General features: G+C 40.5%; 1 protein-coding gene across 15 annotated transcripts in view; it reads left to right on the top strand.

The window, feature by feature from the left end:
* Nucleotides 1-23524, top strand: part of mctp1a (multiple C2 domains, transmembrane 1a) — a 64907-nt gene that overhangs the window by 6987 nt on the left and 34396 nt on the right. For 10 of the 15 annotated variants that reach the window (XR_007490280.2, XM_068650140.1, XM_068650139.1 and 7 more), the window contains 10 exons: nucleotides 7216-7330; nucleotides 10339-10481; nucleotides 10578-10657; nucleotides 11277-11388; nucleotides 12447-12485; nucleotides 14447-14611; nucleotides 14688-14818; nucleotides 15181-15367; nucleotides 19081-19174; nucleotides 23094-23196. Coding sequence is in view for 14 of the 15 variants with exons in the window: in XM_068650140.1 (XP_068506241.1) it covers nucleotides 7216-7330; nucleotides 10339-10481; nucleotides 10578-10657; nucleotides 11277-11388; nucleotides 12447-12485; nucleotides 14447-14611; nucleotides 14688-14818; nucleotides 15181-15367; nucleotides 19081-19174; nucleotides 23094-23196 (1169 nt within the window). In the remaining variant the exon portion in view is untranslated. Of the gene's footprint in view, nucleotides 1-4610; nucleotides 4810-7215; nucleotides 7331-10338; nucleotides 10482-10577; nucleotides 10658-11276; nucleotides 11389-12446; nucleotides 12486-14446; nucleotides 14612-14687; nucleotides 14819-15180; nucleotides 15368-19080; nucleotides 19175-23093; nucleotides 23197-23524 lie in introns of those variants that run through there. The other 5 variants (XM_049762193.2, XM_049762195.2, XM_049762196.2 and 2 more) reach the window with 5 other exon arrangements.

Here is a 23524-nt window from a genome sequence, read left to right as displayed (position 1 = left end):
ACCCCCGGATTAAATAATGCAGGACAAACCGTGTCCATGAAGTTTGTACCGACATAAAATATGCATGGAAAGGATCCGTTGGAAAATGTTTGTCTGACATACATGGATGGCATTTTGGCATGTGTGGCTTGAGGAAAGTGAGCAGCTTGTGTAAATCCTCTAAACTTGAACGGCTGCCAGTAGCATGCGGCCTCCTTCTAGAAATGTCACCGTGGTGTTTCTAGAATTAAGATTCAATGCAGCACTGACACGTACATGCCGTTATATTATTATTTTTTCACCTTAAATTCCAATTGACCTAAACTTTGCTGTCAGACGTACGTACAAACAAAAACTTTTTTCCACCCTCCGCTTGTCTGACTTTGATTCAACTCCTTGAGTCAAAGCTGTTTGTCTTCATCCCGTGAGGGACATTTAGGAGATCTCGTCCTTGCCCTCGGCTAGCCTAAGAATACATTACCCCTTTGTCCACCAATTACCTTGAGAGATAATCTTAATTTTTATTGTCTTCCTGGTTGACCTCCTGTGATCTGATAGAGACACTCAAACATCCTGAGGAGAAATATAAAATTCACCTCAGTGTACACACGCACTAAAACATGAACTTCTGTTTGGCCTATTTTATCGTCGTCCATATCGCAAACAATCCAATTTTCAATAAATGATTGCCCGCAAGGGTATTATTGAACCTTCCTTATCACGCAACTGTCAAAAGGAGACAATACACCGCTGGGAAGGCTGAAACCTTGGGCAGACATGCCAGTCGGAGTAATGAGAGAACAGATAGAGATCAATGAGAGACGAGGAGAAGCCGCCCTTCTACGGGGAGCCATTATTTTAGACCATAGCAGATGTTGAAAGATTTGCTCAAATAAAAGAAAAACAGTGACAAAACAAGAAGGGAGAGCCCGAGAGCAGGCGAAGCTCAACCATTCTCACCACCCAAGCTACACGCCACGATTGCATAACAGAAGTAACTCCCATTTTTATCGTTGAATTTATGAGTTGATTTCTGGTTGACCACTTAATCCATTTTTTGGAGAAACGAAGAAAATAATATCAAGCCACCACTATGTCTTTAAATGGCCTTGGCAGTGAGTGAATAGAGAAAAGCAGCCATATGCTATAAAATTAAGAGAATAAACTTTGGGGAATTAATATTTAGGTCGGAAAAGAAGGTCAGTGCTTCTCATAGAGGGTTAGGCCAGCAGAAGGCCTTGGAGACCCTCACCATCAAAAATATATAAGTGCTCTGTAACTTGCCAAACAGAATTTGTCTTTTTGATTTGCGCCCTCTGCTGGCTAGCCCTCATTCTCCCTCCTGTGCTTCCAAGATGTAATGAAACCTGCTTGATCAAATTCCATATTGATTTCCCCGGCCTCCGCCCTCAACCCGATTGAAAGTGAGCTCCGCATGGAAGCTTTTCCAGTTGTGAGTTTTGAAAGGCAGAGCAGGTCCATGCAGACCATAATGTGGAGCTGAAGGCTAGTGACCAAAGGCTGCATGCTAATCTGGTGTCATTTGCAACTCAATGTGGACCTCTCCTGTGCGGTGACTGGATATTGAATATTTGCAAATGAGCTTTGCTGCAGCCTCCATGAAGCAATAATAAAGTAGAGCCCATAAAATCCATTCTTTGTTAGCTTTACACAATATTATATTTCCACCACTAATGAATGCTTATTTTTCTTTTCTCCTAGTAGGCTACTTATAATAACATCTGTTCATTTTCAGTGGCATTAGGATGGTGCATATCCCAGCTCATTTAGATGGAAGCTTTGGATTGGTTGCCAGCCAAGAGGGTATTATAATAATAATAATAATAATAATAAATTAATTTTTTAAATATTATTTTTTATATTAAATTATTTGAATAATAATTAACATTAAAATACTAATAGAAATAATGATATAATAATATAAACAATATTATTGATGATAATAATAATAATAATTAATTATTATTATAATAATGCACACATTTCATGTTTGATTACATCGAAAAAATGCTTAGGATATAAACCCAAAAGGTTCTCTCTCTGAGGTCATTTGGGGGCGCCCGGAGCTCAAAGCAAACATGCTGAAGCAGCATTTAACAGTTGTGCAGCACGCAAAACGACTAAGTTGCCAACAGAAATTAAATTTGGCCAACTGTAAGTCCAGTATTATCTTTTCCCCCTATACTTATGTGAATCACGCTATCTTGAGTATTAAATAATCATATCAATAAAGCTGCCTCGCTGTCAGTTGTGTTCTTAATAATGTGACTGGTGAGAGTATATTGGAGCCATATGGGTCATATAGTAATCCATCTCCAACTCGGCACTAGCTTGAAGTGAAACCGAGCCAACAGTAATGAATGAATTGGCTTTTGATGTGTGCTATTTTATCTGGTGCGGGTGAGTCAGTAAGTGATGGTTGCAATTCTGTCACATTACAAAGGGGCACATTTTTAAGCCCCCTGAGAGATAAACTTGCTGCTCCCTTTTTCCCCCAGCGCGTCCTTTCACAACAGGTGGTAGCTATTTCCAAATCATCATTATCACTTGTCCCGGGCCAATCTATAAAAAGATTGAGGATATGTTCAACTTTTCATTTGACTCATAATTTTGTTTTTGTGTGACATCCTTGGTGTTCACTTCCTGTCTCGTCTTAATCTCAAGGCCACATACAAGCCACATGTAGGAGTTGATATATGTGACTTGACAAATTCTAGGGGAAGTGTTATTCCTGTCCGTGGCTTGGTGATTGGCCGACCCGACGTGGGTGTGTGCATGACCATTATGGACAGACATCGTGACTTTAGATGAAGGACTCCTGCTCCGTTAGTTTAAATGTCATCTCGCTATCTGGCTGCAAAGATACTCGGAGGTGCGGAGACTCTGTTAATATGCTGGTGTGGCTGAAAATAATTTTCTATTATTCTCAGCAGAAAGATCCATGGATTCAGTGGTGAGCTTCGCCTGCATCTCATTTCTGGTATTTTCATTGAAAAATATTCAGAGGAAGTATGCTGTATAATGTGTGAATTCCTTTTCACTTCAGTTTTTGCTTCATTGCTGAAATACAAGCGTTTTGTTTTGATTGACAGACCCCTTGAGACTTTGTTTTTATTATCGTGGCTGAAGATAATGTCAAGTTTTCAGGAGCCAATTATCTTCACGAGTGTTGACGTGGGCGCAGCTACAAAACAATGAATGATGACTCATGGGCTTTGTCACTACTACGTTGATGTTTAGAGCTTCCATGTCTGGAGTGTGGGATGCTGAGATGACGCATTGTGTGTGTGTGTGTGTGTAGACTAGAGAGTTTTCCTTTGAAAAGTTGCCCTTTTCCATCTCTCCTAAAATGATCTACCTGTGCTTAGTATGGAAATGTCTGACACCGCTCTGATGATGAATGGCAAGTTCCACGTATTGCCGCTAGTGTCGTCAATTTACCTGTAAATGAGAAATATTTGAAGTTGTGTCATTTATGTAGATTTATTCAGATGTGAATTGGGGAAATGAAGAGATTAAGCTATTCCGGTGTAAACAATCAAATGGAAGACGCCAGAGCGGAATTGGATGAGAGGCGAGAGCAAAGAAGAGGAATAATCAGACAAAGTGGTGCGACTATTTAATGCGCGGCACTTTTTTGCCAATCTCCAAATGTAAAGTTGCTCCATTCATCACACTCAATATATATTGCGCCTTTTCCCCCGTGGCCTCTTTACATTTGCTTAATTGAATAATTGATTGGAAGTGTAGAATATATTATGCAAGTTATTTGTGGGGAAAAAAAACCAGATCTTCTCATTTATGCTCAAGTTCACCTTGTCCTTTGAGGTCCAATTTGTCCATCTGTTTTGTTGCCCTGCTTCCTCTCATGCTGATGAATCCTGCGTCCTCCTTCAGTCTGCTGCAGTGACAACGCTGCACTAGAAAAATGATGGCAGGCTTGCAAAGCCTTTATTAGCTTCGCTTTTGAATTGCGAATGTTATTGTGCACTGATTCGATGTTAAGCTGTGCAAGCAAATGTGTGCATGCAGCACGTGTAATGTGGAACACGCCACAACCAAGCAGATGCAGTTTGCTGACACTTGCAGCATTTCTGTTAACCACTAGGGGCAGCATTTCAAATAATGCTCAATATCATTGCAGCAGTCAAGACAAAGATTTTTTTTTTTAAACAGGAGAAAATTTATTGTCAATACCAACATTTATTTCCCCTCCATGTGTACAAATGTACACAAGATTTATGGAAAGTAAAGCGTGAATAAATCTGTGCCACATATAAATCCAGGCCAGGAGAATTCTGCAGACAGCTGCATAAATCAGTTAACTGCTATTTGAACTTTCAGACAAACAAAATAATCAACATCTTTGGAGTTCTGGTTTGCCAAAATATATTCTACCCGCAGTTGGCTAGCAACCACTCCACCTCTCACCCAAAGTGAATTAGGATGTTCTCCAGCTCACAAGTGCCATAGAAAATGGATGAAGAACACAAATTATGAATGGTTTTCCTCCTGCCAATCCCCCTCCCTGTCAATTTATCCATCAGATTTGTGAGTTGAAAGTGAGCATGTCTTTTACATTGTGGAATGTCAGGGGGAGAGAAAGAGAGCGACAGAGCGGCAGCAAGAGAGAGAGCAAGAGAGAGAGACAAAAAGCAACCGAGTGCCGGTGGTGCTTTCAAGAACGTCGCATCTGCTTGGCCTTTGCTGTGTTGGTGAGCGAGGGAAAGGCAAGCGGCAGGTTAGGAGCGTGTTCCGAGTGTCTGGATGTTAACATGGCCCCATTCAACTGTAGGACAAAGCCACACGGTAGGTGTTTGCATTTTTGGCATCAGGGAATATCAATTGTTTCAGGGCGGAGGGGCGGGGGGGAATGTCTGGGATCAAAATGTTTCCAGCACTTTAGCATGTTCTCATATTTGCATGCAGAAATGATTTTCATACTGAATTTTCCATACACCTCGATAGCTGCTTTGCTTATGCGGTCAGTTGCATTCATAGAAAACAGTGACTGGCGAGATGTGTACTTTTGTTTACAATGACAGGTGGGGGGGGGGGGGTATGGGTGTGTTGTATCCGATTTCTAATAGCGTGCAACCAAAGCAGGGTGCTAGTGTGACAGGGCTTGAGAAAGAATTAAACCAGCTTGAAGAGACTTGATCAAGTCCGACAGAGCAATTCATGATTGTGTTTACTCCGCCACCTCGGCCAGACGCTTTTGGGAAGATGGAGTTAATTTATGAGAGAACATCCGTCCAAGTCAGGCTTGATGCGGAACGTGATAGGAATGAGAGCACAGTAGCAAGCAAAAAAGCATGTAGATCATAGATGTCAAACTTAAGGCCCGGGGGCCTGATAGGGCCCACCACGTCGTTTTATGTGGCCCGCCAAGACAGTCATTACTAAAATTGCAAATTCGCTTCACTTTTTAAAAATCTTTTTTTTCTCAGTTTTTACTTGTCTGATTTGAAAATGAGTTGTCAGTTTGATTTGTAGTTTATAGTGAATATAATATGAGGCGTTCATACATTTATTTGGGTTGACAGTCATAATGGCTCTCTGAAGGAAACTACAAAAATTTAGTTTGACCCCATTGATGTCGATGTTCCAAGGCAGAAGATAAACTCAAGACCAAAAGGCTGAGTTAGGACGGTGTAGAAAAATCAAATGAGCCTTTTATTGTACAGAATAAACTCTACATTAATAAAGACTTTCTGCTATCTCATTTCAATTTCATCCCTCAGTTCACAGTTGCAAAACATTGCTTTTCATGGCACTCAGCTAATTTCGAGTTGTCATTGTTTTCGCCGAGTGCATAATTAATAAGCACTCCAGCTGTTTTGCAACCGCTGAGGGTTTCTGCGGCCCGATTGAAACATTCATTCCATCCCTCTGGGTTGTCAGCACAATCAAACAAATCACTTGTTCGCCGCAAGGTTACGTAAAGGTTGATTTTTATTTTATTTTTTTTATGGTACTCTGGAGTCTCTTCATGCCGATCGGTGGTAACTGGACGATGTTAAAGCGCATTATTGCAAATTGGACTTCATTGTGATGCACTGGCCAGGATGCAAAGTCTGAAAGCGCTGGAGAGATTCCCACTCCCATAAAAAAAAAAAAAAAAATCAGTCAGTTAGCTTTCTGTACGTTCTTTTATTTGTATTTTTTTTATTTTTATGAATGAACGAGCCGGACCATTTATGTGTCTCCTCCCACCCATTAACGTAACACTCCACTCTTTACTGCTTGGACTTTGCTATTTTTAGCAAAGGTGCCAGCGTGAGACATATGCACTGCTGTCATCCTGTGTAGGCTGGTGTCTTGGGAGTGCAGAGGCGGTGCCACTTTCATCTGTGTAGGAAGAACGTGCAAGACTCACTGCTGCATTACTATTTAGTGTTCGCCCACTATGTGAAGGTAGCTACTCTAGACCGAGCTTTGTGGCAAAAAGCAAAATACATAATTCTTCAAAATGATGGCAAAGCACTACTTTTATATCAGATAGACTCTATACATTTGGTACAATTGATACAATTGGGAGGGAAATTGGGTTACAATATGATATGGAGGTCAAAGGTCAGACTTGAAAGCCCCCACAAAATAAAGATATAGCATAGGGTTAATCAGCTGTGATGTCACTGAGCTGTTTTTGAAATAATAATACGTCGATTTTCTATGGCACTATTTTCTAAGCAACGTTACAGGGTTGCTCACACTTCAGATTTGCAGCTTGTACTTTTTTTTTTTTTTCCCCTCCAGAGATTTACTCTGCCAATTTGGACGTTTTGGTCCCTTGCATCCCGAGCCTCCTTTCTGGCAGTTCTGAGAAGTCTGCTCCCTAACATGTCTCAATAGGGACCAATTCCTGTCTCTTATTGGTCTCCTGGTGCTTCTCAGGGATTTTATTCAATCTTTTTTTTCTTTTCTTATATTGCTATTTTTAGCTTTAGCGCTACGCATGATAGCCCACATGCTGTCTGATGAATAGGAAGAAAAGACATAAGGAGAATAGCTTGACTCATCTTGAGGCTTGTTAAAAGCTCCAAGGGGAACCGTGTTGAGAGTCGGCTGGGGGTTCCCCCACAAAGTTAAAGCGAGAAGATCCTCCAAAGGACAATTATCTACCTCTAATCTTCTGTGAAGAGAATTAAAAATGCAAAGAAAGTTTGACAAACTATACAGTATGTGACTTTAAACTTCATCTTGTCCCCACAGGGCACCAGTATCGTGGATCCTTGTAATGCAGAGCCTGCGCCTCCCAGTCCAGCCATGTACCAGCTGGACATTGTCTTAAAAAAAGGCAACAACCTGGCCATCCGAGATCGAACAGGTGGGGAGATTAGAATTTTATTTTTACCATTTGTCTTTATTTAAATCGTACTGCCAATCAATATGGTGTTGTGTACAAAGTGAGATATGTGGCATGGTTTTATAGATGTAAACAATCTTCTTGTTGTCCATTTCTACTTCCGCATAGTCAAAGAAGATGCAGCTCTCGCACCCTTATTTTAAAGGGAACGAGATACTAACCGGGAAGCTAACCCACAACGGCGCAAACGCCCCTTTCCAAGTTTGCTCAATTGCGAAAATACCAAAACAAAGAAAAATCCACCCATGTGGACAATTAGACGAACTGTGCACTGGGCCCGAAAAATGTTTTCACTCTATAGGCGTCACCATGACAACAGGCACAAATGAACTCCCCTGTATGAAGTTCGCCGGACTACCTTTGAGGTCCAGTGCTCCTGAGTCAATATTATTTTAATAGACCTGACCACAACAAATGTATCTTGCGCACTGATGAACGTTAATGATCCGGCATTTTTTAAAAATAAGCCAAGCGCGTGACTGACTACCTTAATTGTATTGGATCTGTCGGTACTGGACCGTGGAATGACTTGTAGTTCAGCCCTGACCAATATGTCCTACTGCACCTCTTGCATTGTGGGTAATAAGATACCCCGAGTGCTGCAGCCATCTGTCAGGCCTGACATGGCGCACACGCACACACACACCACAATAGACGAGTGACACATTTACAATGCAGGATGCAAAGAGTCATTCTTTTGCGTATTTACATCTTGTACAAAAATTCAAATCTCATTCTCGTAAATTAAACTTATGATATAGTCATTTCCCCTCAGGAAGGAATGAAGCTTATTTTAGTCCATGATGATTACATCTTTATATATCGTCTGTTAATATTTTAAGACCGCTTGTCTGCCTTGTGCAGGCAAAGAGAGCTATTGATCACGAGAATGTAATTGGAATTACAGATTGATGATGAAAATGAAAAAGCTGAATAATTAATCCACGGAATCATGGTCATAGACTCTCTTTGTCGGACTTTTTCTGTAATTTCGGTTTTGTCGTCGTCTCAGAGGTGAACTCTCTCCCGGCTGCTGCTCTTAAAGTATTTCGGGAGCAATAAATAGTTTAGCTTTATGTGTGTTTTCAACTGCTGTCATGAAGAAGAATACCAGGGGACTTTGGCCACAAGTCAAGCAAATGTGGCTGCTGAGTAAAGTTCCAAGCTAGCTCCCATTTATTTTATTTCCTCACTTTTATTTCCCTTGTCAGCTGTTAAATAGCATTTCATGACATCCTTGTGACATTCAAAGTGTGAAAATCATTTATTATTATTTTAAATTGTATCCAAACCGAGGTAGACTTTTATATCCACTGTACTTCTCGGAATACACCGGGCAATCTTTTTCCTTCTCTGTGATTCTCAATCTGTTGCGCTGAACCAACTATTCAGCTTGCACATCAGACTTTTCCATTTCAAGCACCTCAGCCAGCATCGCAACTTCCACTCTCCTCCACCCTCGAAAGTGCAATCTCTCAGGACCCGAAGACGGAAAGGACGTGACAATAACTAAATCCTCGGAAAAGCCGAGCAGAGGATGTGCTTTCTGTGCCAAATCACACCGTTGAGACACTTTTGTGTGCAGCGACTTTATCACTGTCTGCTATAATGCATTCTGTCTGCCACAAAAAAGGATGAAAGCCATGGGCAATATGGACTGTAGAGAAAATCATCCCTATTTAGGACACTGTTTAAGAACTTTTTTAAATACATGTACTTAAGTGACTGCTATGTGAAAAAAATTACTGCTGTTTTTATATATAAATCAGCCATTCTTATTTTAGTCCATGCTGGGTCAGATCCTGAGGTTTCTGTACTTGCGGAAGGCTGTCGATACCAGCCACCGATACTTATGGCAACAAAAAAAATTGCATTTGTATATCAAAAGTACTCATGGTATTGGTACTCAAAGTGAACATTACTCATATCAGTCTGGGAAAAAGAGTGTTATATAGAAATTCATTCGTGCATTTGTGCATTCATTTATTTATTTATTCATTCATTCTTGCATGTATTTACTTATTTATCTATTTGTTTGTTTATTGGTTCACTATCGCCCCCTATTGGCCAGCCCGCACTGAAGCAAGCCTGGCATGTGTACGTGCCTAAAATACTCGAGAGCAGCAATGACATGCCACTAAAATATGACCCAGTCATAAAACGCCATGCGCATTTGAAGGGACTTTACAAGTGTGTGCCTTTTGGGTGTTTGAGATAAACAGGAGCATCATGTTTTGCATTTTGTTCTCTTTGTGGTGCCCATCAAGTCAATCGAGCAAAATAAAAGGGATTTTGTTAATTGCTTCTATTTAATTTGATCACCCCCCCTATTATGAAAATGCTGTCGTTTTATTTAATTGCCTACTCGTGCCAAATTGAGTAGCACTCCAGGAATGTACTGTTTTGGTGACTCAATCCGCTTTAATGTGGAAAAATAAAAAGAGTCAAGCTCCATTTTTACACAGCATATGATTTTATGACTTTTAAGATGCAACCAAGTAGCTCTCCAGCCACACAGCAGATGGGCATGATTATAAGGAGTCATGTTTTTCTATTTGCTACCACTTTTGCCTTGAAGATGCTGAGTGCAAGGAAAACACCAGAGTGGGAATGCTTTGATAATAGGATTCATTTCCTCCCCTCGCTATTTCTCTGGTAATCACTTTTGTCACAGCGGATAATGGCAGTGAAAACAAACGGCATGCTTCTTTCCCACTTAACTTACTGCTTAGTATTCTAAAACACACAACCAAAGGGAGCATTGATTTCTGCCGGATAGATTCAATCTGTCTGTCAATCATCTAGGGAATCGTTTTTTTTATTTGAGTAAGATTAGTGCAACGGTGCATATTGCAACCAGGCTGGTCCTTCAAAAATGCGCTTACTAAATCTTACAAACTAGCTTGACGCAATTATTTGTATTTCCTGTGAAACAGTTTTTCTGATCCTGTGCAAATTTCCTCTCCCAGGTACCAGTGACCCATATGTCAAGTTCAAGATTCAAGGGAAGGAGGTGTTCAGGAGTAAAACCATCCATAAGAACCTCAATCCCGTGTGGGATGAAAGAGCAAGTCTCCTGGTGGAAAGCCTGAGGGACCCGCTGTACGTCAAGGTACCGCTTGTTTGTCAAGCATCAAATGTACATGACAGGCTTAGCTAGAAAAATGTCGCTTGAGCTTTCCTTTGCTTACTGTTGCACTTTGTGTAGGTTTTTGACTATGACTTTGGACTCCAGGATGACTTCATGGGCTCGGCGTATCTCTACTTGGAGTCTCTGGAACATCATAGGTCTGCTTTTTTGGTTTTCAAATTTGAGCGACATTCTATAATTTGAATTTGGGGCCACGGTTTTTGCGTGTGCTGTCACGTTCACCGATGAAACGTGACCGTTGTGATGTTTAGTTCCATTTATATACTCAAATTTGCATATTCTTATCTTTTGAATTATAACCAGAAGTTACTCATCACTTACCTATTCTCCATATTGTTGTTTACGTGCATGTATCATTTCCTTTAATTAAAAGGACTCTATGTACACAGAGCTCCACTTAACTCGATTGTGGTTAAAAACAATCCTTTGCTTCCCTCTTGTGGTAACATTTGGAACCACATGCTCCGACCGTTTATTTATTTCTTCTTTACATAACATTACGCTTCGTGGAAACACTGCTATAAATAATTCATACTTCTTCCTTGCCAAATTTTACAAAATTATTTTTTAAATTTATCAATTGTGTATTTTATACAATATATTATACAATATTACTTGAATCAATATTAAGAAGACAGTATGAACCTTCACAAACAATGTTGTTTTGTCTGTGCATGCATATGACCTCTTTGCACTGCTAATAATACAAACTATATAAAAAATATAAATCAAAAATATTTCTATGCTCCCTTGTAGGACGCTGGAAGTTACCCTGGACCTAAAGGACCCGCATTATCCAGACCACAATCTCGGCAGCTTGGACCTTTCCGTCACTTTATCACCGCGTGAGGGCGACATGAGAGATGCAGTAAGAAAGCCGTTAACGTGATTGTTCCTCGCTCTGGTTCTTGACCTGAAAGTTTTCGCTTGATTCGAGCTCAATTAGTGGAAACGACTCAAATCTGCAAGCGCGTATGCCAGTGTAATTAAGGCGTGGGTGTAAAAGTTTCTCGTTCAAAGAGGACCGGATGTTTGCTCATGCGCTAGATGCTTCCGACTTGCATTTATTTCTGTTCAATTATTTGTCTGCCTAATTGGACCCCCGCATGGTCGACCCAGAACAAGGCGGGATTCATGGGGGAAATACTTTATTCTGTTTGATCTGATGTCTTGATTTTGCTGTTTATTTAGTTCTGCAATTCAGAGAGTCCACACTTGACTGAACAAATAAACTCGATTTAGGTTAAGCACCATTTTGGATCCTTCCAACTGAGAAGAAAATGAGTACAAGGGTTTACCCGCCTGCGCTATCTGTTGTTATGGATGAGGCTTCATGGCCGAGTCAGAGATGACTCAAATTAAATTGAAAAGATAATCCATGCTTATATTAAATTAAAAAGTGTTGTAATCTATAGCTATGACTTTCAGGAAAAAAAAAATCCACCTGTTGCTAAACCGAACCTTAATTAATAAATATGACAAAATATATTATTATTACATTTATTTGGATAAATATCACTAAATATAATACTATTATATTTTATTTTTTTGTATGACATAATTATTATAAAAAAACCTGGCGTGCTAGAGAAAACACATTTGGAATCGGCACAATAAAAGTAATTTATGTGATTAACAAATTTAGTAAGAATGTGTTGACCATAATAATCAAGCATTACTGCAATTAAAAAAAAACATTTCTATGTGTGCATGTTTGTGTTTGACAACACAAGGCAAATGGCTCCTGCCTTATTCCCATGCATGATTGACAGATGCCTCACTCTGCTAATCTACCCCTCACCACCTCCCACGCTGTCACTCAGGCCACAACTAGCATCACAACACCTCACAGCAGCTAACCTGTGCCCCTGCAGCTTCAATTTGGAAACAGTGGGGGGTGCTGTAACGGCTTTGTCTCATTCACAGACCATGCTTTTGAGAAGGAACTGGAAACGATCTAGTAAGGTAAACTAAAACCGCATGTCCCCCCTTTTAACCTGTGCACTTTTCACTGGTCTCCTCCTGGTACATGGATGGATTGTCTCCTTTCCTCTATCTTCTCATCCCTCTGTGCTCTTGTCATTTTTTCTTCCACGGTTGCACCGTCATCACTTTATTTTCCACAAGCTGCAATATACTAACACAATCACACAAAATACTTCTGAAATGATTAGTAAGTTATAAAATACATTTTGATGGCTTTTAAACCCCCTTGGTTTGTTTATTGCAGCTGCTGTGCCAGAAAATAAAGCCGTTTTATTTCCAGGGAGCTTAGGGAAATCATTTTATAAGCATGCTGATTGACGATGCAGGATCGTCGTTTACGTCTCCTTCCTTGTGGTCGTTAGGTGAACATCGAGAAGCACGTTTTTCCCTTTTCTGCTTCCGCATATTGACTCATGCATGCCATAAATCTTGTTTTGCATTGTATATACAAAGTCCAGTTTCTCACTTGGTTTAAAATGGCCGTGTCAAGATGGTAAAAGTGATTCTTGCTAGATTTCAGAAAAGCTTCACTCTTTTTGGTCTCGACTCCTAATTTTGAGACACATTTGGAGCTTGCCTGGTTGAGGCCGGGCCGACGTCCTGCTGTATTGCTCCTTTGAAGTCTGCAAAATGGGCCACCCCGCCTGCGAGCCGGGAATACGCGCAAACACTAACGAACTTGCAACCCCTCCCGGAAAAGGCGATGCTCTTGACTCCCCCCTTCGCCTCCCTCTTGCCTCCTCTGCATGGCTGCAGACGGTTTTATTTTTACACCAACTATTTTTTAATGAAGCCATGAACATACATTAGAAGATGCAAACTCGTCAAGAAATAGTTTGCGATAGTAATTATGAGTCAGAGGCAAGATTAAATCCAGGTCTCTATCTTCACCACTAGGCAATTTCTTTTTTTGGCACTTCAAACACAGTTCTCCTCCAAAGGGCTTCGAAAAGTTGAACTGTGTACGAATATTATAAAAGTAGATTTGTTTTCGACAATTCCAGCCCCCTGAACATCATCGGGCGTCCTGCTGTGCTCTGGCGCGGAGATTCCCAAAGTAAACAGCACTTTTTTTTTGTTTTTTCTCCTCCAGCAACCAGAAGTATGTAGTTACAAAACAATAAAGCGATGAGATTATTGCTCGAGTACAACATCACGGCGACCTCCGATCATTAGCATACACGGCCACATAGCATCAATTCACTTGTAGAAATCGGCAGACGTGGAAGTCGCTGCACGGGAGGTTAGATGAACGGCGAGGAGCCATTCGCCGCGTTTAATGTCTGGAGAATAGAAATTAAGAAGCTCCGTCTCCAGATCAAAGGGCTGCGCTTGTGCGGCAGGGTTTGTTGGGAGTTTAATGAAATTCATCTGCAAAACAAAAGCTATGCTAATAAATTCGCCCTAACAAGGAAAGAAGATGGATGAAAAGAGGGGGAGGGAGGAATTTGTTGCGGTGAAGGATATTGTAATGATTCAAAGAGAGGTTAAATAGGCCTGTAAGTGGTGAGAAAACTGATTTAAATAGGTTGGCTCGTCATTTTAGAAAAACTAAAATTAGAAACGTCTTTGTGCTATTCTGGATTAGACGAGCCAAATGAATGATTTTTATTTTTCATAGCTATTTGAAATTTGATTTCGTCCCTTTGTGTTTTCATGTGTTTCATGTTCATTATTATTTGCAGTTTCCCTGTCAATAAAATGCCTTAAGTCTGTGTTAATTAGGGGAGGGCTGAGTACTAATGCCAGATTTTGGTATCGGGCCATTATTTTAAGGTATTGAGTACTCACGAAGGCTGCCGATACCTAAGGCAAAAGAAAAAATCTGATTTTTCGCAAGTCCTCGATGGTACCGGATATCAATGTCAAGTTAAGTCAATTTTATTTCGTTAAATTCGATTTCTTTCTAATATATGTGTGGATGTGTTTGCCCACGACAGTGTCAGAGTATGCGGCTGTCGGATGTACACAGAAAAGCTCAGCTGTGGCGGGGGATCGTCAGCATCAGTCTGATCGAAGGTCGCGGCCTCCAGCCCATGGATGACAACGGCCGGAGTGACCCTTATGTTAAATTTAGGATGGGCCACCAAAAGTACAAGAGCAAGGTAAGCAAACACGTCGCTAACTTTGATTGCAATTGACACAATTGATTGCATTGCGCTTTTGTTTGCGGACCCCCAGACGATTCCCAAAACGCTGAATCCTCAATGGAGAGAGCAGTTTGACTTCCACATGTATGAGGAGCAAGGAGGCTACGTGGACATTACTGTCTGGGACAAAGATGCTGGCAAGAAAGACGACTTCATGGGAAAGTACAAGGATCTCTTATGTTCTTCTGAGACAGACCTTATGTATGTACAAATAAAAAGTGTTGTCCAAGCACTGGCGGAGCTAAAGGGGGGCTCGCATGGGCACTGGCCACCCCTGAAATAGGCCAGATAATTGACTTTTGGGAATTTTCTTTCACATTTCCCTCTGTCCCCCGAAGGGAACATGTGGTGAATGTTTATCATAATTTTCCAAATAATTATTTGGGTTTTTAATTTTTTTTGTTTCCTTGTCCACCCCATGGCCCAACATTGTTAGAGCGACAATACATTTTGATCATATGTATTTCATAAACGATTCAGTTTGCCGAGATGATTTCACCACGACTTTTATGTGTGCCCTTCAGGTGTACAATCGACTTGTCCCTCCTCAGTAAAGAACACACACACAAGCTGGAGTTGTTACTTGAGGAAGGTGAAGGCGTGCTGGTCATGCTGGTGACGCTCACGGCCTCCGCTGCCGTCTCCATCTCCGACATGTCGGTCAACGTGCTGGACGACCCGCATGAGCGACTGCAGATCAAGCAGAGATATGTGAGTTGTTATTTTTCATGTCACTGGAAGGGATAAATCAATAAGAATGTGGTCCGAATGTTCCTCGACCTTCTTAACCACGTATTATTGGCCGCGGGAAGCAGGCCACTGGCCTCCTAAGTGCAGTGACGGCATGTGATCAGAGGGGGGAGCTCTATGACCGAGAAAGCCACTGCGTCCCTCCGCGCTCACAAAAAAAAAAGAGGGTGTGGAATGTGTGTGTAATAGGGGGCGAGAGGTAAAGGCTGAGGGTGGCACTGGAAGGGAAGGCGTGTAAAATGAAAAGAAAAAGCTATTTCACCTCTCTCACAACTCGTAGCGCCGCCGCCTTTCTGCTCGGCTGAAGGCCCAATTTTCTTGCCTTGGTCCCCCCCCCTCTTCACCATCACCTGCTTTCTACCATCCTTCCCATCACAGTAGCTCACTCAGCATCATCATCTCTTTATCCAATGTGACCCTCCTGTTACATGACCAAAAAGGGTCTGGAAGCGATCCACCTGTTAAAATAATAATAGTTCTTTTTCCCCACAAAAAAAAAACCAAAACGTCAATTGAAGTACCACCGCTAATATCGAATAATTCTGTCCAAAAAAATTGCTAATCTGCTTTGTCCAAATCTGTCTTTCGGATAAAACACACGCATTCATATTACGTGTAGTTAATTCAATTTTAACAAAAAAAAAAAGGCATTGATCTAATATGATTGCTCTGATGAACTTTTTTAAATGGTGCTGAACTTCATCATACAGTAGCTACAGTGAGTGTAAGTAAGAAGCGGCAACTACTTAAAATGCAGCCGCATGTTTCTATGCAATACAGCCACTTGGTGACAATTGCCTTGGATGTGCTATTGCTCAGCGTAACCTTTCCTTCATCGCTAATTACCGCTTCCCAGACGTGCAGCGAGACAGCCCCGACGAGAGAGCGAGAGATTTATGTATTATGATGGCAAAGGAGCACACACACTAATGGCTCTTAATGGGCCTGGGGTGGCCACGAGAAGAGTGGATGAGGGGGGGGGGGGAAGAGGAGGACGCGGTGACCTCCGCTGAAGAGCGCCGCCACCTCTGCACACGCACACCAGCAGACAGACGGTCAGATAACAAGCTGAAAGACGGACGTAGATGAAGTGAAAACCTCTCAGCGTGTATCCAACTCCATGATGGGTATTACGTAATTTGCCCGATATCAATGAAATAACGACGAATATGGGGCGTAGAACTGCTAATATATACAGGGCAACATTTTAGGATATGAACATTCACATATTTGAGGTAAATCATGAGGCAGGGTCAGCCAATCACAGGGCTCATATGGACAAACATGAATTGACACTTGAATGAAGCCGAAATGAAATGCAGCAATGCAAAAAAACTTTTTTTATTTTCGTTTAACGCCAAAGCACTCCTTTTGTCTTAAAGGCAGCATTTAAAAATAAAGTTTTTGCATGAGATTGACCATTGGTTTACATGAGTAGTTTTCAAAGGTCAACATTTCAAACCTTTAATAACGTGTTAAAAAAAGATATGGCAGAAACAAGTCGGAGTGAAAGTGTGTTACTATGTGAAGTCAAATTTGATTGGAAGCATTTATTTATTTATTTTTTTACACCAATCAATGATCATTATCGAACCCTGCCGGGTTGCACATATGGTGTGACAAAGGGTTGATTTTGCTAGTGTGGTTTGCAAACTAAAAATACCCCGGCGGGCTCACAGATTGGATCGGTTCTTTTTTTTTTTTTCCCCACATTGTGTTGTTTACTTTTTGTGTGGATAGGTGTCAATTCTCCCGGAGTTTTGGTACTAAATCAAAACACGTTTTTCATCCGTGACTAATTTTGAGAACTGTTAAAAAAAAATCCTTACCTTGAATTTTTTTTTTTTTTTAATAATTACCGTTGCTGCCTTAGTTAACTTTCTCAGTCAATGCTTTCTTCATTCTCTCGTGATCCACATGACCCAGGTTGTGTACTAACAGTATCCGGGTCACGGCACCAAATGAAAGTTTCCGGGGGGAACCTTCTCTCGGTCCTATTATCGTTAATGCTCGTCAGCCCTAAGTTTTCCTCCTCCATGGCCTCCCTTTGACTTGTTTTCTCTTTATCTCCTCTCCCAACAAGCATTTGTATATTTGCGTGCCCTAAAACAAAGAGTTACCCCTGCCTGTTTAAACACTCTCTACTTCTCCCTCACTCCCTCCTTCCCCACCTCCCTCCCTCCTTTCCTCCCTCCCTCCCTCCCTCCTCATTCTCTCCCCTCTCATCTCCTTTACAGAGCTTTTGGACAATGATATCGCCAGAAACAGGCAGAGTCTGACAGAGTTGGTAATAATGAATTAAGTCTGTAGCCTGGCCTGACTCTGAGATTTAAATTATAATTACTCCTGTGGGGATGGACAGGGTTATTGCCAGCGAGAGAGAGAAATAAATTGAAGTGAAGTGCATTTCCACTTGCTTTTAAGACGCGCCGACATGCTCCTCAATTTGGCCTCGGTGTACCTGAGTGTTTGGGCATGAACAAAAGCACCTGTGTGTGTGTGTGTGTACTTTTGAATTAAACCGGATTTGAACAAATATCTCTTTCCTGTTCAATCTGCTTCTTACATGCCCCTTTCATTTACATACGGTGAATAGAAAAAGTTTACACACCCCTGTTCAAATGCCAGCTTTTTAGGGCCTAAATAATTGTGTTATAAATATAAGAAAACTTTTTCACCATTAATGTGACCGATTACTCGTGTAACTTAACCCCATTAATTTCTTTCAAAGTTTTGAGTGGGGAACTGAAATAAAATGTTTCTAACCCATCACATTCAAACTTCATGCGCTTCACTTTTTACTTGGCCTCTCAGACAGGAAAAAAAATAATTAAATAATATGTTTTCATAAATAATAATATAAAAATATTTTTAAATGATTCACATTTTTTCAAATCCCAAATTTTTTTCCCCAGGGGTGTGTAGACTTTTTTTTTTTATATCAACAACACTCTTACATTGTGCTGATGCTAGTTGTCAGAAGGCCGCCTAATTGGAAGCAACTTCAAATGACAGTTTCAAAGTGTTCATTTTTCATAGTAATTAAAAAAAAACACCTCAATCTTAAACCTGTGGTGCACAGACAGATGCTTGTGATATAATAGCAACCTACCAGGAAAGACTTTGCACTGAATGTGTGAGTAAACTTTTGAGTCCTCCGCTCGAGAGTGTCGATTGTGTTTCTTTTCTCCACTGGAGTCCTTCTGGCGTCAAGCCAGACTAAAGTGCTGGTGTGTTTCTATGTGTAAATATCCAAACCTTGCTATTCACGCCTCGGCGAACGCGTGTCCTCACGTGAATCTCACTATTATTAGTGTTCCTGCCTGAGCTTCTTCCCGTTATTGTCAGGCTAACTCACAAGTTAACCCGGTGAAAGCAATTTATTTGCATGACCCTTTTCACATGTATCAAATAAATTCGACTTAAAAGTACAAAGTAAAAAAGTGTATCAAACGAGATGGCATAGCTACTGTTGGAAGGGAATCTGCTCATTTGTCCTCCCGTTGGAGCGAGCTATAAATGCCAGCTCTATATTTTCAAATAAGGGCTGCTAAAGGACATTTTCTACCCTTTTCCTCCCTTAATGAAATGTCAGGCTATTGACCCATCTTTCTCTTAAATGCTAATTTGCTGGCCTCTTTGACCTTTCACCCCTTGTCCTCGTGCCGTTTCAGAGCTTGTGGAGGTCGTTGCGCAACCTGAAAGACGTCGGCGTGGTGCAAGTAAAAGTCATCCGGGCTGAGGGCTTGATGGCTGCAGATGTCACAGGTAGGAAGGCAACGTTGCGTCCCAGCAGCGGGATTTGGGAAGAAATTAATTGCACTTGAGCCAAAATGTCCAAATTAATCGATTAATCGAGACGTCATCGATTATCAAATCAGTCAAATTTATTTCTTACCTTGGAATTGTTTAAATCCTGTAATGTCGAAGTAACTATTCATTATTTTTTTAAATCATTTATGAAAACCAAACAGATTGTTAGTGTTGAATCAAAACAAGACATTTGTAAACATTTGCTTTTACTTTGCAAAATAATAACCGCAGCGGTAACACATTAGCAGTACATTAATCCTTCTTGTCTGTTATTGTTTAATTGTTATTTATTTTTAATCACTTAATAATACCAAATAAAATATTTTGTAATGCACGTTCATGCAAAATTTTAATTAATTATTTTTTTATTTCAAAATTTATTTATTTAATGCATAGATTTATCAATCCTAAAAATACTCGATAAAGACAGCCCTGCTTCATTTTTGTTTATTATTTACTGAATACTTTCTGGGTGCACAACATCTTTATTTTCATTTTCCTATCCTCTCTTAGACTGCCAGTAAGTTCAGCATTTGACTGATTGCATTTAATCATGTGCACAATGTTTGTGGCACATAATGCAGCAGCATGAATTCAGCCAGAGATAAAGTGTAATTTGGGGTTTGAGGGATTACGCTATGTTCACAGAGTGAGTTTAAGTCTTCTTTATAGTGGATTTATGCCGGACGCTAAATTTGTCTCTGTGTTTTTCGGGGGGGAAAAGATGCAGGGTGCTCATTTGAATAATAGAGAAAAAGTGTGCATTTGAACCAACAAACGCGCCCCTCCTCCCTTTTTTTTCCTCCACTTGCTCCCTCCGAATTCTCCATTCTCCATTAATTCTTACTTTTAATTAGGTCTGCAGTGGACAGGCCTAGTTTTTCACTTGGTATTATCTAGTTGAGAGTAGGGAAAGTGTGTGTGTGTGTGTGTGTGTGTTTCTCAATTGGAAGCAGCCACAGTCTGTTCGCCAATACAAAGTGGAACTGCTTGATTTGGGTTATTGAGACCGGGGCAGCCAGAGAGCAGCGGCTAATGGCTCTTGTATTTCACTTGGAACTTAAATTTACTCCGTGACCTTGTTTCACAGCTCATCATTCAGTCTGCGCTTCATGGCTAACTTTCCGAAAAATGAACGCTGTTGCAAAGTTGTTTATTTACTTTTTGCTCTCCAGCCTTGTTTTTATCTCGGACTCTCCAAAATAAAACAAGAAGTTTAAGCGCGTGTTTGTACGCAGGTGAATGTGTCATATTGATGGTGTCGTGTTTTTCCTCATTTTTCATTTCACACGCTGAACTAAAATTATGGAAGTGATAATCATCTCTTCCAGTTGCTCCATGAAAAAACGTAATGAAAAAAAATAACCTTCTATAATATTGCTCTTCACGTGTACATGTGTTGCTCCACCGTTTGTGTTCCAAATTTATGGTTGATTAAAGGGTTATAAAACTGAATACCAATGCTAATTGTTAGCTTGTCAAAGGTGTTTTTTCAGTTAGCTTGAAGGCTCTTTTCTGAAGAATTACTGCTAATTATGAAGCGAGTTGAGTTTGCTGTCACCATACAACGCTTGCACTGTATCTCAAATTCCTGCTTGCAAGTCAAAGCAAAAAAATGATTTGATTCAAGCGCCAGTGCGTGTGTGACGGGCAGATCCAACAGCTCTGTAAGAGCGCCATAAGAGCCCTCAGCGCATGAAGACCCTATTTTATCAGTTGAGCCCAGGAGAGGGTCAGGAGCGAGGCGAGAGACAAACAGACGGACAGACAGAGAGTGAGAGGGGAGGTCACACGGAGAAAAATAGTTCACTCGCTCTTCTCTCGTCCCCATTCATGCTGCCTGTCCGTCTCCTCTCTTGTCTCCGCTCTCCTTTTCTTTCTCACATCACACTCGCGCCATCTCTTACTCTAATTGAAGTGCTTTTGTGGCGTGGAATGAGAAGGATAACTGAAAACAGTCTGCAAAGCCAACAGTGTCCCTGGTCTTGCTCCTTGAGTAGATGCTTTACTTTGACACATTTCAATAGTCTTGCATTATCCGCATTTTCACATCCCGCTGGAGTACCACGGCATTCTTCTTTTGCATATGAGTGATTTTTTTTTTGTAGTCCTTTTTAAGTAGCTTTCATATATTATGGTCGGATCCATTCGATAAATAATAAAATGATAAAATAATAAAATGTTATTGATATTGTTGTTTCTAATCTGATTATACGTAGTACAATTTGAGTAATAAATATATTTATTTAGCTCATTTTATACATTCTAAGCATTAAGACTAGCTTGAAAAATGATAGAAACATTCACAAAACATTTTCTTATTTTACAAATTGTTCATTCACAAACTTTCTTCAATTCCACTGAGTGACGATATTAAACATTTTGTAAAAGCCTTGGCGCCCGCCGTCGCACAAAAATGTTCAGGTCAAGAGCACAGCCTGTCAAAAGTGATGAAATGCACGAAAAATGCAAATTGGGAAACTCTTGAATTATAATTAATTGTGATGAGCACCTCAAACTCCCAAGCAACTTTAAGCTTTCCTGCAAGGCAATTACAGCCGCTTCCTCATCCGTGCCGCATTCATCCTCCACACTTATCTTAGGGCGCCCAGAAATGAGTTTGCACCCCGCTCCCCTCCGGAGGCACCGTGGAGACGTGACCCGATGTGGGAGGAGCTTTACCTGGACGCTCGCTCAAATGCGAGCGTGTAATGGTTAAGACAGCTGCCTCTGGCGCTAGCGGCCAATAGGGTGAAAGTTCATCGGCAGTGACGTCTGAATCTGCAGCGCCGCAACCTGTCAATCCATTAAAAAACGGAATATCAGGCCGAAAAAGCGGGGCTCGGTGTTCTGTAATTTTCCATCCCTTCGTTTCATTGATTGCAGTTAATTTGAATCTGTCTTGATTTTTTTTTTTTTATGCTTTTATAAGTTCCAGGATGATTTCATATCTATTTATGACTCAAACCGTTTACGGGCAGTGATTATCAAAATAAATTTCAATGTTCACTGGATAACATGAAATAGATTTATTTTTAGTTATGTGACTTTTTGAGTTGTTTATTGTTAATATCGTGAATAATATGACTTGATTTTAAATTTGTTATGACCATGATCTGTTGGTTGAATGGATTTAGTTGCCAAATATGGATTGACACTTTTAACATTAATGGCACAAGAACAGTAATAATGACCCAAAATCACTAAAATTCAGAAAATGATTCATCCTGAAAGATGAATGTAATGTGTAATCTTTTTAAAAAAATGTTTTCATTTTATTTATTCTTTTTAAAAGAGGGTGTACTTATTTTTGGAGCTGACTGTATTAGGAATAACAACCCAGCAAAACAAATCCAATCCCACACAAACGCACGGAGGAGTATATCCCGCTATTTGAACGGATCATGTTTTCTATTGTCTGAGTCATAGCTGTCGATATCCCCTTCAAACATGCTCACATCAATAAGCCCCCCCCAACAAGTGATATGAGAGGCAACACCTACGGCACCCACCGCATTGATCAGGGTGACATTTGCTTTGCACACCTACTAAATGTCCCGCCCTTGTCACAACGTTTGGAGAAAATCACACAGATCGATGACACTCGCACGCTGACAAATTCGTGCGCACATGCAAGCGCACAAACATAACACACAAATGCCACCGGGGGATTGAACTCAATTCCAACTTCATTGAGTGTTCTTGGTCATAGCTAATGGGATGATTTGGAGTTCTTTTAATATTTTTCCCGGGACACATGTGACATATTTAAATGTTTTTGGCCCAGCCTTTTCACATTTTAACATTTACTTTTATATTTATTTTATTTATATTTTATATTTATATATATTTTTTTTTTTCTTGTCCTGTCTAGGTAAGAGTGACCCATTCTGTGTAGTGGAGCTGAGTAACGATCGGCTGCAGACTCACACCGTTTACAAAAACCTTAACCCGGAGTGGAACAAGGTCTTCACTTTGTGAGTATAGTTGTTTAAAACTGCTCTAATATTAAAAACAAACTATAATGTTTGTATATACTGGAGAAGAGTGACTCCTTAGAAGTTTTTTGAGCTCCATCAGTATTGAGTCCAAAGTTGTGGAATTCCCAGTGATGGGACATTTAATCATTCTTTGAGTGCACATAGCCTCTTTTCTATACATAACATGGGCCAACTTGCTAGCCTACTTTTCCAAATATGACACCACTCTACTTATACTTGCACTTGATACAAATGTAGTACACTGACACATAATGGGCTTTGATTTATTCCAAAATGTATGCAAAGCAATTGTAAAGGCTTCACG

The sequence above is a fragment of the Syngnathus scovelli genome, chromosome 3, assembly GCF_024217435.2.
Source record: "Syngnathus scovelli strain Florida chromosome 3, RoL_Ssco_1.2, whole genome shotgun sequence".
Lineage (NCBI taxonomy): Eukaryota > Metazoa > Chordata > Actinopteri > Syngnathiformes > Syngnathidae > Syngnathus > Syngnathus scovelli.
The sequence above is the reverse complement of the archived record's forward strand: the minus strand, read 5'-3'. Positions and strand labels throughout refer to the sequence as shown.